At 36.7% G+C, this 15,749-nt stretch overlaps 1 protein-coding gene across 3 annotated transcripts in view; it reads left to right on the top strand.

Moving 5' to 3' along the window:
* CEP85L (centrosomal protein 85L) overlaps positions 1–13,448 on the top strand; it is a gene marked incomplete at both ends in the record, with an annotated part of 151,042 nt that extends 137,594 nt beyond the window's left edge. For 2 of the 3 annotated variants that reach the window (XM_079716098.1, XM_079716099.1), the window contains 3 exons: positions 6,726–6,830; positions 8,908–9,139; positions 13,285–13,448. In XM_079716098.1, coding sequence (XP_079572224.1) covers positions 6,726–6,830; positions 8,908–9,139; positions 13,285–13,448 — 501 coding nt within the window. Of the gene's footprint in view, positions 1–6,725; positions 6,835–8,881; positions 9,140–13,284 lie in introns of all 3 variants that reach the window. The other variant, XM_079716097.1, reaches the window with a different exon arrangement.
* Positions 13,449–15,749: the final 2,301 nt, after the last annotated feature.

The following is a 15,749-nucleotide window of genomic DNA, read 5'->3' as shown; positions in this document are numbered from 1 at the left end:
TTCTTCATGACATTTTTTTCTCTTAAATTCCATATATTTGTGTTAGCACATGGTATTTGTCTTTCTCCTTCTGACGTACTTCACTCTGTATGACAGACTCTAGGTCCATCCACCTCATTACAAATAGCTCAATTTCATTTCTTTTTATGGCTGAGTAATATTCCATTGTATATATGTGCCACATCTTCTTTATCCATTCATCCGATGATGGACACTTAACATTGTTTCCATCTCCTGGCTATTGTAAATAGAGCTGCAATGAACATTTTGGTACATGACTCTTTTTGAATTATGGTTTTCTCAGGGTATATGCCCAGTAGTGGGATTGCTGGATCATATGGTAGTTCTATTTGTAGTTTTTTAAGGAACCTCCATACTGTTCTCCATAGTGGCTGTACCAATTCACATTCCCACCAGCAGTGCAAGAGGGTTCCCTTTTCTCCACACCCTCTCCAGCATTTATTGTTTCTAGATTTTCTGATGATGGCCATTCTGACTGGTGTGAGATGATATCTCACTGTAGTTTTGATTTGCATTTCTCTAATGATTAATGATGTTGAGCATTCTTTCATGTGTTTGTTGGCAGTCTGTATATCTTCTTTGGAGAAATGTCTATTTAGGTCTTCTGCCCATTTTTGGATTGGGTTGTTTGTTTTTTTTGTTATTGAGCTGCATGAGCTGCTTGTAAATTTTGGAGATTAATCCTTTGTCAGTTGCTTCATTTGCAAATACATTCTCCCATTCTGAGGGTTGTCTTTTGGTCTTGTTTATTCTTTCCTTTGCTGTGCAAAAGCTTTGAAATTTCATTAGGTCCCATTTGTTTATTTTGTTTTTATTTCCATTTCTCTAGGAGGTGGGTCACAAAGGATCTTGCTGTGATTTATGTCATAGAGTGTTCAGCCTGTGTTTTCCTCTAAGAGTTTGATAGTGTCTGGCCTTACATTTAGGTCTTTAATCCATTTTGAGCTTATTTTTGTGTATGGTGTTAGGGAGTGATCTAATCTCATACTTTTACATGTACCTGTCCAGTTTTCCCAGCAACACTTACTGAAGAGGCTGTCCTTTCTCCACTGCACATTCCTGCCTCCTTTATCAAAGATAAGGTGACCATATGTGCGTGGGTTTATCTCTGGGCTTTCTATCCTGTTCCATTGATCTATCTTTCTGTTTTTGTGCCAGTACCATACTCTCTTGATTACTGTCGCTTTGTAGTATAGTCTGAAGACAGGGAGCCTGATTCCTCCAGCTCCGTTTTTCATTCTCAAATTGCTTTGGCTATTCGGGGTCTTTTGTGTTTCCATACAAATTGTGAAATTTTTTATTCTAGTTCTGTGAAAAATGCCAGTGGTAATTTGCTAGGGATTGCATTGAATCTGTAGATTGCTTTGGGTAGCAGAGTCATTTTCACAATGTTGATTCTTCCAATCCAAGAACATGGTTTATCTCTCCATCTGTTTGTATCATCTTTAATTTCTTTCATCAGTGTCTTATAATTTTCTGCATACAGGTCTTTTGTCTCCTTAGGTAGGTTTATTCCTAGATATTTTATTCTTTTTGTTGCAATGGTAAATGGGAGTGTTGTCTTGATTTCACTTTCAGATTTTTCATCATTAGTGTATAGGAATGCCAGAGATTTCTGTGCATTAATTTTGTATCCTGCTACTCTACCAAATTCATTGATTAGCTCTAGTAGTTTTCTGGTAGCATCTTTAGGATTCTCTATGTATAGTATCATGTCATCTGCAAACAGTGACAGCTTTAATTCTTCTTTTCTGATTTGGATTCCTTTTATTTCCTTTTCTTCTCTGTGGCTAAAACTTCCAAAACTATGTTGAATAAGAGTGGTGAGAGTGGGCAACCTTGTCTTGTTCCTGATCTTAGTGGAAATGCTTTCAGTTTTTCACCATTGAGGACGATGTTGGCTGTGGGTTTGTCATATATGGCCTTGAGGAAGGTTCCCCCTATGCCTACTTTCTGGAGGGTTTTTATCATAAATGGGTGTTGAATTTTGTCAAAAGCTTTCTCTGCATCTATTGAGATAATCATATGGTTTTTCTCCTTCAATTTGTTAATATGGTGTATCACTTTGATTGATTTGCATATATTGAAGAATCCTTCCATTTCTGGAATAAACCCCACTTAATCATGGTGTATGATCCTTTTAATGTGCTGTTGGATTCTGTTTGCTAGTATTTTGTTGAGGGTTTTTGCATGTATGTTCATCAGTGATATTGGCCTGTAGTTTTCTTTCTTTGTGACATCCTTGTCTGGTTTTGGTATCAGGGTGATGGTGGCCTCATAGAATGAGTTTGGGAGTGTTCCTCCCTGTGCTATATTTTGGAAGAGTTTGAGAAGGATAGGTGTTAGCTCTTCTCTAAATGCTTGATAGAATTCGCCTGTGAAGCCATCTGGTCCTGGGCTTTTGTTTGTTGGAAGATTTTTAATCACAGTTTCAATTTCAGTGCTTGTGATTGGTCTGTTCGTATTTTCTATTTCTTCCTGATTCAGTCTTGGCAGGTTGTGCATTTCTAAGAATTTGTCCATTTCTTCCAGGTTGTCCATTTTATTGGCATAGAGTTGCTTGTAGTAATCTCTCATGATCCTTTGTATTTCTGCAGTGTCAGTTGTTACTTCTCCTTTTTCATTTCTAATTCTATTGATTTGAGTCTTCTCCCTTTTTTTCTTGATGAGTCTGGCTAATGGTTTATCAATTTTGTTTATCTTCTCAAAGAACCAGCTTTTCGTTTTACTGATCTTTGCTATTGTTTCCTTCATTTCTTTTTCATTTATTTCTGATCTGATCTTTATGATTTCTTTCATTCTGTTAACTTTGGGGTTTTTTTGTTCTTCTTTCTCTAATTGCTTTAGGTGCAAGGTTAGGTTGTTTATTCGAGATGTTTCCTGTTTCTTAAGGTGGGATTGTATTGCTAGAAACTTCCCTCTTAGAACTGCTTTTGCTGCATCCCATAGGTTTTGGGTCGTCGTGTCTCCATTGTCATTTGTTTCTAGGTATTTTTTGAGTTCCTCTTTGATTTCTTCAGTGATCACTTGGTTATTAAGTAGTGTATTGTTTAGCCTCCATGTGTTTGTATTTTTTACAGATCTTTTCCTGTAATTGATATCTAGTCTCATAGCATTGTGGTCAGAAAATATACTTGATACGATTTAAATTTTCTCAAATTTACCACGGCTTTATTTGTGACCAAAGATATGATCTATCCTGGAGAATGTTCCATGAGCACTTGAGAAAAATGTGTATTCTGTTGTTTTTGGATAGAATGTCCTATAAATATCAATTAAGTCCATATTGTTTAATGTATCATTTAAAGCTTGTGTTTCCTTATTTATTTTCATTTTGGATGGTCTGTCCATTGGTGAAAGTGGGTGTTAAAGTCCCCTACTATGAATGTGTTACTGTCAATTTCCCCTTTTATGGCTGTTAGTATTTGCCTTATGTATTGAGGTGCTCCTATGTTGGGTGCATAAATAGTTACAATTGTTATATCTTCTTCCTGGATCCATCCCTTGATCATTATGTAGTATCCTTCTTTGTCTCTTGTAATAGTCTTTATTTTAAAGTCTATTTTGTCTGATACGAGAATTGCTACTCCAGCTTTCTTTTGGTTTCCATTTGCATAGAGTATCTTTTTCCATCCCCTTACTTTCAGTCTGTATGTGTCTCTAGGTCTGAAGTGGGTCTCTTGTAGACAGTATATATATGCGTCCTGTTTTTGTGTCCATTCCGCCAGTCTGTGTCTTTTGGTGGGAGCATTTAATCCATTTACATTTAAGGTAATTATCAATATGTATGTTCCTATTCCCATTTTCTTAATTGTTTGGGGTTTGTTATTTTAGGTCTTTTCCTTCTCTTGTGTTTCTTGCCTAGAGAAGTTCCTTTAGCATTTATTGTAAAGCTGGTTTGGTGGTGCTGAACTCTCTCAGCTTTTGCTTGTCTGTAAAGGTTTTAATTTCTCCATCAAATCTGAATGAGATCCTTGCTGGGTAGAGTAATCTTGGTTGTAGGTTTCTCTCCTTCATCTCTTTAAATATGTCCTGCCAGTCCCTTCTGGCTTGCAGAGTTTCTGCTGAAAGATCAGCTGTTAACCTTATGGGGATTCCCTTGTGTGTTATTTGTTGTTTTTCCCTTGCTGCTTTTAATATGTTTTCTTTGTATTTAATTTTTGACAGTTTGATTAATATGTGTCTTGGCGTGTTTCTCCTTGGATTTATCCTGTATGGGACTCTCTTTGCTTCCTGGACTTGATTAACTATTTCCTTTCCCATATTAGGGAAGTTTTCAACTATAATCTCTTCAAATATTTTCTCAGTCCCTTTTTCTCTTTTTCTTCTGGAACCCCTATAATTCGAATGTTGGTGCGTTTAATGTTGTCCCAGAGGTTTCTGAGACTGTCCTCAGTTCTTTTCATTCTTTTTTCTTTCTTCTGCTCTGCAGTAGTTATTTCCACTATTTTATCTTCCAGGTCACTTATCCGTTCTTCTGCATCAGTTATTCTGCTATTGATTCCATCTAGAGTATTTTTAATTTCATTTATTGTGTTGTTCATCATTGCCTGTTTCATCTTTAGTTCTTCTAGGTCCTTGTTAAAATTTGTATATGCGCCAAAAAATGGTTAGCATTTCTGGATATTTACATCAAAATAAGAAGTGAATTTAAAACCACTTTCAACTGCAAGAATGATTGTGATCAATACCTGTGGATTAGTAACTGAGACTTTAAAAAATCATTATTAAACAGGAAATTTAAAGGGAAATTGTAGACATTTAAAAATGATTTCGTTTTTAACTTCAGTAATCCCATTCTAAGCTCAGTAGAGATTCCCCTCACCTTGCTTTTTTCTTAAACTTTAAACATGTGCTTTTTCATACAATTTGGGATAGAGAAGTAATTAATCTTTTAGGTGAAATGTTATTGTCAGACAGCTATAGCACTCATACCTAGTATTATCCTATAAGTTGTACACATTTGGTCTTACTAGAATGTGTCTGTGAACTCTTTCTTCTTTTAAAGGGCTGCTTGATTAGTACCTTTGAACCTAACCAACATAACATGTTAAGCTTAATGTATTTCCCCAGTTCAATTTTCCTTCTTATGACAGACAGCACTACTGCCAGACATTTCTGGTTTATTCTGATGGAGATTACCTTTTTCTTCACTGATTTAAATTTAGTCTTACACAGTAACGTATTAGTCAGATTTATTAGCTACATATTAGTCACATTCAACATGATAAAAATAAAAACCACTATAATCTTCTAAAGAATTATATTACAGCATTGTGAAAATACCTCTCTTGGGTTCTGTTTTCACTGTTAAAATATGAGATTTAGAGTAGTTTATTTGTTGTGCCTTTCTTCTACAATTCTAATAAAATAAACAGTCACAAATCTTAAGAAAATTTAGGATGAATTCTGGATTCTAGCCGAATAATCTTGTCATGCCAGTAAGTATGAGTTTTTAGCTAGGTAAATAAATCCCAACATATCATTCAATCAAATGGGTTTTGATTCAGTTACAAAGGAATTTCAATATCCAAAAATATATATTTTCAGGTAGCCCATGTGACTTTGTACTGTGGAATTCATCTTTTTGGAATATAAAACAAGTTTTCCCTGAAAGAAAATGTACTTGTTATAGAGCTTGATTCATTTGTATCCAACTTTTGAGTAATTAAATATAATATTTTTACAGAGTTTAGCAGACAAATGAAATTAAAAAGCAACAAGATTGAATACTGCTACTGAGAAAACTGTTTTATATTTAGAGTCTTATCTCAACCCATGGTGACAGCTATCCTCTCTTATTCCATCCAGAGATAATGTGAGGGAAAAAAAAAAACCTTCACAGTAGATTGTATGCTATTTAGGTCATCAGCATTCTGAAGAATTTTCAGAGTTGAGACTAAATATAGACCTGAAGCAAAAAATAATGAAATTTCTTCTTTAGTCATGTTTATTGATCTTGGGGTTCAAAAGGGGAAAAGTTGATAGAAAAAAAAATCACTGATAAGTGTAAGGTTTATGGCAAGTTCTTCTTTGATGTGTAGCTGAAAATCAGATTTATAAGCTGAAATGACCCAAGCACTCTTAAAATATCCTATATTCTGCTTTGGTATACTCAAGATTATCTCACAATAGTATCATGTCTGAATAATTTATAATTTTATAATGGAATTAAGAGAGGTTAGTTTATCTAAGTCCCATAATAGACCTTTGCCCTGAATTGAACATCATAGTCACAGCTTGGAATATTATACACTCAGAGAGGGTGTTTAGCTGTTTCAAATGATAGAAAACAGGCATAGTCTTATGATCTTATTATCTTGTACCTTATTAATCATAAGAAAAAGGGTTTTTTTTAAAGTATAGATTTGCTAATACACTCCCAATATATAAACAAAAATCAATAAAATAAGAACTGTTTGTAATACAGTTGTTAAACAGCAACATTAGATGTAACATGTTTTACCCAGATTAAAAACTGTCTTGGTAAAGATGATATTTTCTCCTTCCTCCCTCCTCCCCTGCTTTGGAATTATCCACTCTAGAAGTAATATGAGTTGATTGAAAAGTGAAGGCATCATCTTCCAAGGGGTTAGGGAGGTCAGAACATCTAAAGTATTCAGAGCCAGTATTCCTGGTTACCTACCTGATTGCATTTTGCTTTAAGCATTAACATGCTTTGCTTGCAATTCTCTTTATTCTAGTCTATGCAAGGGAAGCTTTCTAAAGAAAAATTGACTACTCAAAAGATGATGGAAGAGCTTGAAAAGAAAGAAAGAAACCTTCAGAGATTAAGAACATTGCTTGATGTGAGTAAAAGAAATTCAGATAGCTTTCAAGGATGATTCAGTACCTACTTAAGTTAAAGCAAATGCTTATTTTGTACATATTCATAAATCATTTTTTAATTGAAGACTTGATTTTGATGTGCCAGTTAATTAAATCCATTAGGTTTCTTACTAAAATTCTAATCTAAAAGAAAAACTTTTATTTTTCTAATGTCTTAGGAACAATTGCACAAACTTAACTATAGCAAAGTCAAATGGTATATAGAGATTAGATCCTAAAGTCATCAAATGATGCATAAGTTGAATACAAACAAAATTACCCTTGAAAATCCTTAAGGAAGGTGCAATGTAGACACTTCATCACTGAAACAGGTCACACTTTCTTCATTTAATTATGAGATGAAATACTTGGCTTGCATTTAAGGACATGTTATACAGAAAATGTTTATTTTAGTTTTTGAGTTGTCATCATGACATTTTCCTCTAAATACTTAGGAATGCATCTCCAAAACTTAGGGACAGTTTCCTATATAACCATTTCACCATTGTCTCACCCAATAAGAATAATAATTTTCCTTGACGTTTGATAATACCTAGTCTTATGAAAATTTCCCCCCTTCTTCCCCAAATGTTTTTTTTAACATCTTTATTGGAGTATAACTGCTTTACAATGGTGTCTTAGTTTCTGCTGTATAACAAAGTGAATCAGCTATGCATATACATATGTTCCCATATCCCCTCCCTCTTGTTCCCCAAGTGTTTTTTATAGTGGCTATTGAAACCAGCATTCAAACAAGGACCGTGTGTTGTGTTTCATTTTGTCTTATAAACCTAAAGTTTCTTTCTTCTCCCTGAAGAAACTGGGCATTTTGTCTTACAGACTGTAAATTTGTCACACCTAGATTTGTCTGATTGCTTCCTCATGGTGTCATTTATCTTGTTCTCTACCCCCTGTATTTCTTGTAAGCTAGGAGTTAACGCTAAAGATATTAGATTCAGTGCAAACATTTTTTGGCACGAATACTTTGTAGGTATTGTTCACATCATCAAATTATACGTGTTTGTTTATCCCACTGTGTCACAAATACCCATCTCACTGGGTTAAGGTGGTGACAGACTGATTCTTTCCATTGTAACATTGTAGCCTCTGCAGTCAGCAGTTAATGGGGTTGTTGATACTTAGGCAAGTGTGTAAATGTGCAGTTTGCCAGCAACCTTTCCCCTGATGGTTTTAGCTTGCACCAGTGATCATTGTCTGAATGATTAGATGATTAAAACAACAGTAATTTTTTCTAATTATATCATTCCCTTTACATTTATTAGCTGGCATTTGTCTGTAAAAATTTGTATTTTCCTCATCAACCCAGGCTATTTGGCTTTTCTGAAATACAGTTCCAACTGGAAAGCTAGTTAAACTTACCTTTAATTAGCAGTTTTCAGGATGAGGAGTAAATGGTGGTCATTTGGGGAAGAGGTGAGCGTAGCTTTTTCTGAGCATAATAAATCATGAGTTTGTACCGATACTTCCAATTCAAATTTAACAATTCAGAGTTGTTTGGCATTTTTTTTCCTTTGATTTTATATTTTTATTTCTTTTTCTCTTACACTGAAAAGTATGGTTCCTGTCAACATTAACATAGTAACATATATACTTTTTTCCCAATATACAAAAAATAGTTTCAGAGTAACTAAATCACTGTGGCTACTAACAATAAAACTGTAGGATGCGATTTAAGTTTTCTTTGCAGTTCTTTTTGTTCTTGGGATACATCTCATAGCAAAATATATACACAACCAAGGTACTTTTTATGTGAGACCATGAGAGACCCCCTAGAAACTGAGACTGTTTGAATTCATGTTTCCTCTCTCAGGTTTACTCTAGGCCATCAGATGGCACCCTTTCCACTATTTAAATTCTTTTTCTCTCCCTTTTTATTTTTCCTGCTATATGTATGCAGTTAAATTTGGTTAATGTGCATGTAATATGATTCCACTGTTTTCTTTATAGAATTGGATGGGGGAATGTTAACCTTTATGGCTTTTGAGTACCTTTCCTCTGTTCTAACAGCCAGATTTTTGTTTTCTTTATCCATTGCAGAACCAAAGACAAACAGAAGAGACCTGCTCTTTATTGGATCAGGGCCAGGAAGCAGACCAATCCAGGCAGCAGACCGTTCTTTCCAAAAGGCCACTATTTGATTTGAGTGTGATTGATCAGCTGTTCAAGGAAATGTCCTATTGTTTGTTTGACTTGAAGGCATTGTGTAGTATTCTTAATCAGCGTGCTCAGGGCAAAGAGCCTAATCTTTCATTATTACTGGGAATCAGATGTAAGTGGCTAATGACTTGTTCTTACTGTATTGCTTAACAGTTAGAAACATGTCTTCATGAATCGGGAACTTCTGACTGCCTTTTCCCAATTTGTTTTTATCTCCTTTCCTACTTAGATTTATATATTTCTGAATCAATCTGTGGGTCTGAATACCTGTTCCTACTTCATTGCTAGAACTTGCCTCATTATGCTTATGGAAATGAGCAGGATCACAGTTGATACGGACTGCCACTCAGAAGCATGCCTGTAAATGTGCCTGCTAGGAGATGTTTCCTATGCTGATTCTGTTACTATGTGACTGGAATGCTAGTTAGGTGTGATTTCCTGATTACTCTTCTAAAAGTAATGATTCTCTTTGCTTTCATGTGGCAGTTGTATTAAATTAATGACCCAGCCATCAGTCCACTGGTAAAATATTTGAGAGAAGGTACTTGTAAGCTTTCTTATGTATGTTCTATGGCAACTGTTTAATGTAAGTGCCAATGCTGTCACATGAGCCAGTTTTCATGGCCCATAGATCTGTTGCCCTTGTGATGCACACCTGCTGGCTTTGTCCCTTCCAATGTGACACCCACCCATTCTGTCTCAGTTCTGCCTTCCTGAACACATAATGGTGAGAACCGCCCCAAGAATATCCTAGTGTCTCTTCCCGTCTGTGCTAATTTTGCTGGAACACTCAACTTACATGGCTCTAAATTATTATAATATTGACATGTTGGTCTCTTTTTAATATGGAGGAAATGGACTTCAGTAAGGAGATATGAGTGGAGTAAGACCATAGTGTTTATGTACCAACATGTTTGTATTGAGTAACTACCTAATAATATGGTTAATACGTGACTGAGTGGAGACTAGTTTTGTTTCCAGTTTCATCAAAAAGATTCTACCGTCTTGCCTCATAGTAGTTATTTTGGCAAACCAAATAATACTCCTTATTGAAGTATCTCACTTGTTAAATGAAGCTTGTAACTGTACTCAGAGATGTCAGCAGAATTTTCCCCTCTACTTCATAAATGTGAGAACACATACATGAGTGTGGGTATGTAAAAAACACTTTTTTTAAAAAAATTGAAGTATAGTTGATTTACAGTGTTGTGTTTTAGTTTCTGGTGTACAGAAAAGCAATTCAGTTATACATATAAAATGCTTATTCTTTTTCATTATAGCTTATTATAAGACCTTGGATATAGTTCCCAGGAAGACCTTGTTGTTTATTTTATATATAGTAGTTTGTATCTGCTAATCCCAGACTCCTAGTTTATCCGCCTCCCCCTTTCCTCTCTGGTAATGAAAGGTCTGTCTTCTATGTCTGTGAGTCTGTTTCTGTTTCATAGATACGTTCATTTGTGTCGTATTTTAGATTCCGCATATAAGTGATATCATATGGTATTTGTCTTTCTGACTTACTTTGCATAGTATGATAATCTCTAGATCCATCCATGTTGCCGCAAGTGGCATTATTTCATTCTTTTTATGGCAGCTCTGTCTTTGGTTTTTTAAGGAACCTCCATACTGTTCTCCACAGTGGCTGTATCAATTTACCTTCCCAGCAACAGTGCAAGAGGGGTCCCTTTTCTCCACACCCTCTCCAGCATTTATTGTTTGTAGATTTTTTGATGATGGCCATTCTGACTGGTGTGAGGTGGTACCTCATTGTAGTTTTGACTTGCATTTCTCTGGTAATTAGCGACGTTGAGCATCTTTTCATGTGCCTGTTGGCTATCTGTATGTCTTCTTTGGAGAATTGTCTATTTTAGGTCTTCTGCCCATTTTTTGATTGGGTTGTTTCTTTTTAAAAGACACTTCAATGTTTAAGTATATTCACTCACTCAGTAAACGTTTATCAAATGCCTTCTATGGTCCAAGCACTAAAGTGCTGATAATGCAGATAAGTTGAATACAGCCCTTGCTCACACATTAACCAAAATATTACAGCATTGTGGTAAGTACTGTAATTGAAATGTGATCAGACGGCAGTGGGAGCACAAGGGGAAAAACCAACTAAATCTACCTGGGAAGGGCTGTGAAGGCTCCATGGAGTAGCTGGTGTTTGGCTTGAATCTTAAAGGAGGAGAGGTTTGCCAGGTGAACATGGGGTGTTTAGTTAGCAGTGATCTCTTGGAGCAAGAAATAAAAGGTCACACACAAAAGACTGCTTTTCTCCACCATTTTAGAGCCGGTCACCCCTTCAGTTACTTTGTAACCTTCTACATCTGCACTGTCCTGTGTAGCATTTATTACTTTTTAAGTTCTAGGATAAGAGCAAGCTCCTAATGTGAACAGAAGGGAGACTCAGAACCTCCCCCACACAGTGTACAGCCCTTCCAGTCTTCAAAGTCTAACCCCAGAACCCTTATCTTATAGGCTGGCATTGTGCAAATTTGACCAGCCAGCTAATTTCTCAAAAACAATGGAGGTGTTTTGAACACTTCTCATCACTCCATCAGTTATCTGTTGATACTGTTCACCCCACCCTTCTTAAATCTGGGCTACCATGGTTTCCAGGACATCATTCTCTAGGTTCTGCTTCTACCTTTATGACTGCTCAGCCTCAATCTGTGAAATTCTCCACCACTTAAATACTGGCGGTGGCCCAGGAAACTTTTCTTGTTGGTCTTTTTGTTTCTATTTACTTTCTCTGAGTAATCTTGTACATATCCACTTGTTTGCTGTTTTCTCTACACCTTCGACCCATACAGACATTCATCTCTCACCTGCCTAGAATGTCCCTTTTGGGCTCCTGATTGTACTCACCTGTACATTAGAACCAGCAGTTTCACAGGTATCACAGACTCAATATGTTTGACACAGAACCTACTTTTCTTTCCTCCCTACCCTAAACCTGTTCCTCCTCTCAGTGAGTAGAACCACTGTCCACCTATCACCCCAACCCAGATTTTATCCTCCACCCTACTCGTTCCCCCATCTGTGTCCTGTGTCCAGTCCCTGGCCCCTTTCCAAGCCGATTGATAATCGAACTTCTTCATGTCTATGAGTCCCTTCCTACTTGTGACGTTTATTCCTGCTGCCACATCTCCACTGCACTGTTGCCTTAATTCAAGCTTTCGTAGACCTTCGTCTGGACTGGTTTCTCTGCCAAGCCTTGTGCCCTCCCCACCCCAGTCCATCTTTACATTGCTGCCAGAGCCATCTGTCTAACCTGTGGTTCTGATTTCCTAATACCCTCCCTGAGAATAGAGATAAGGTGGCTCCCACCTGCCTCTCCAGCCTTGTTTCTTGGACCTCCCCTCTCATAATTTGTGTTCTGCCATTTTAGAGCTGGTTTTCTTGATGTTTCTCAATTTCTGTCAGACTGTTTTGTTTTCTGCTTCTGTATACCTCTGTTCATTCTGCTTCCTTGTCCCATTCAGTGAACCTGTCCCCTCTCCAGTGAGGCCTTTTTTTTCTCTTCTTTGTGCTAATGTAGCCTTTGTGTAGTGGTAGGTCACCTGTGGTACCTGACTGAATTTACTTGTTTATGAAACTGTATGTAAATCATTAAGAATAAGCCACTATATGCATTATTTTGCTGACCTCAGCACTCAGCAAAGTGCCCAGATCATGAATCATGTACAGTAAAACAGTTCAATTAATGTTTGTTAAAATAACAAGTTATCTGACTTTTATGCCTCCAATTAATTAAAAGCTAGCTAACTCAGGGCCTTACCCTCAGTGATTCATCCATTGGGCAACTAGCTATCAGCCTGATTCAGTTGTTTAGAATCATAGGGTCCCAACACACACAGATACGCACACACGCACACAGACTCGATTGTTAATACTTCACAATCTGTAAAAATATAAGATAATGCCCCTCACCACACAGTGATTTTCAGATTTTTGTCTCTGAGTTTGAAGAGAGCTGTTAGAGCATGTTCCTTTTTACTTTTGGAATATTGTCATCCATTAAACCTGTTGAATTTGTGTGTTATCACTGTATGAATTTAATGCATTTTAGTTAGCAAAATTTTAAAAGGACCAAGTAGATAAGATGCATTTACTATTGAGTGATGCATAATTTAAACCTGGGCCTGACTTGTATTCAGTATACAGCATTATGTTTACAATGATAATAAGTTGAAAATCCTAAAATGACTTTGTTCCCAAAAAATGTGAGATTTTCTCCATGTTTTATTTCCACAGCAATGAACTGTTCAGCTGAAGAGACTGAGAATGACCACAGCCCAGAAACACTCACTAAAAAACTGTCAGATGTATGCCAGTTACGGAGGGACATAGATGAATTACGGACCACGATATCAGACCGCTATGCTCAGGACATGGGAGACAACTGTGTAACCCAGTGACCAGTGTTGGTCCCACAGCAATAACGACCCATTGTTACATGCTGCTGTGCTAGGTTCTTCACATTTCTTTTAGGAGCCATGATAGAAACTTGCAAGTGACATACGACTTGCACATAAATTTTTTTTTCTGTGGATTTGTTCTGTTGGGGAGGAATTGGGATGTGAGGAAGTATCGAAGGGGCTTATCTAATCAGGAAAAAAATTAAATTACCATTTGAAAAATATGATAAAATGTATAAGAAAAAATTTTCTGTATTCTCAAACTACTGATTGTAGGACCAAGCTGTGAAGAATGCCCTTCAGATAAAGGGATAGGATTTCTTTTAATCCTGTAGTTTGTGTGTGTGTGTGTGTGTGTGTGTGTGTGTGTTCACAAAATTATAAAGATTTCTAGGATCAAAGGAAAGCTTCTAAGAAAGGCACACACTGTATTCTTGTGCTGCTTTTTTTTTTTCATGGAGAAGCTTGTGTTGTACTTGGGGTTTTCAAGGGCTGGCTGAACAAGAGTTGCCACAGCAGGCAAGTGTTCAAATAGTAGTACAGCAGGCGAAACCATCTGTGTTTGAACAATCCCTGTGCTGAGATGGTGAGGTTGTAGTGTTGGGTTGATTTTAGTACTGTAGATAGGTCAGCTGTTTTTCCAGAGTGCTTGTGAATTGCCGAAGAGATGTGAAATATTGATGTGATGGTTTTCCCGTTAGCATTGTAATGTATGTATTACAAGGCAATTTAACATAATCTGAACTAATTTTAACATATCCCTTACTATTTACAACTTTTTGTTTATATATTATATCTATCTATCTATCTATATATATATATCTCAATGTAAACAAAGCCATATATAATTAATGCAAACCTAAGGCCTCAGATCATTATTGTAAAAGAAAGATTAACAAAGTGACTCTGGAACAATAGCTTATTTATCCAAATCTCAAATGTTTACATTTTAACAGTTTTGTATGTGTTTTAAAGTTGACACTACTTTAAGAAAAAAATCAACCTGTATCCTTTATATCTGAATTATCACTAGCATAAAACAAAATCTAAACCCAGGTGATATTGCAATTCCTTTTGTTAGGTAAAGTACATTAAAAACAGGGTTCTTCATAGAATACAAATTTGGCCAGGTTAGTTCTTTTTCTGGGGTACAGGATATCACTATGAAATGCAACTGACTTTTTTGTAGACATATAATCATTTAAACTTCCAAATGAGTATTTCCCTGTCTTAACTGGTATTTTGGAAGGACTATATATTTCATTGCCTTCAGAGCATTTAAATGTACATTCTTTTTAATGTACTTAGTTATGGCAGTCATTGTCCTTTACAAGTTGTTTTGATTTATCTCTTGATGCAACCCCAGGTCTCATTTAGGTCAAGACTAAATAACAGGTAGAAGGAATGAGGGATGTTAATCAAGCAGGAGAATATTGTTTGAGGCAAGAGCAGATCACTTGTCTGTTTTCTTGCCAGGCTTATATACTGGTGTAAAGGCTGCTCCTAGAAAAATACGCTCCTAAATGTTTTCAGCAGTGAAAACGTATTTGGGATAAGGCCTTCAAGGAAGCTACCCAGGAAGACATTCAGTTCAGAAATTGGCTTATATACAGCTCTCAATAGTTATTTTATAGTTATATTTCAACAATCAGTTATAATACATTGTAAGGACATCAGACTTTCCTTCCATTCAGTGCCTGAGTCCTCCCTGCCTTTTTTTTTTTATGGTACGCAGGCCTCTCACTGTTGTGGCCTCTCCCGTTGCGGAGCACAGGCTCCGGACGCGCAGGCTCAGCGGCCATGGCTCACGGGCCCAGCCGCTCCGCGGCATGTGGGATCCTCCCGGACTGGGGCACGAACCCGCGTCCCCTGCATCGGCAGGTGGACTCTCAACCACTGCGCCACCAGGGAAGCCCCCCCACCTTTTAAGTCTTAGGATCTGGGCGCTAAGAAATCAGTGCATTGTAGTGATTCTGTATCCCAAGGTCCCTAACCTAATAAGGAAGGACCTAGTCACTAGCAAGAATTTGGCTTTCTCATGTGTTCTTTTTGTTTGAATGTTGGTGGTTTGAAGACAATCAGGGAGTAGTAAATTTGTACCAAAAATCTGATGCAAAGAATTCTGCCTCATAAAAACTAAGATCTGTAAAAATGGCCCCTTACAGTAAAGTAGGTAAGAGCATCTGAAATAGATAAGCCACAGGGGTAGCACACAACACCTTTACATCCTCTTTGAATAGGATCCCCTCCCCCACACCCCCAGCCTCCATAATTTTGAAAGTAAAGGTACCGTAAAATGAT

This window comes from Hyperoodon ampullatus (assembly GCF_949752795.1).
Source record: "Hyperoodon ampullatus genome assembly, chromosome: 12".
In the NCBI taxonomy this organism is placed as follows: Eukaryota; Metazoa; Chordata; class Mammalia; order Artiodactyla; family Ziphiidae; genus Hyperoodon; species Hyperoodon ampullatus.
Note: the sequence above shows the minus strand (reverse complement) of the source record. Positions and strands in the feature narration are given on the sequence as shown.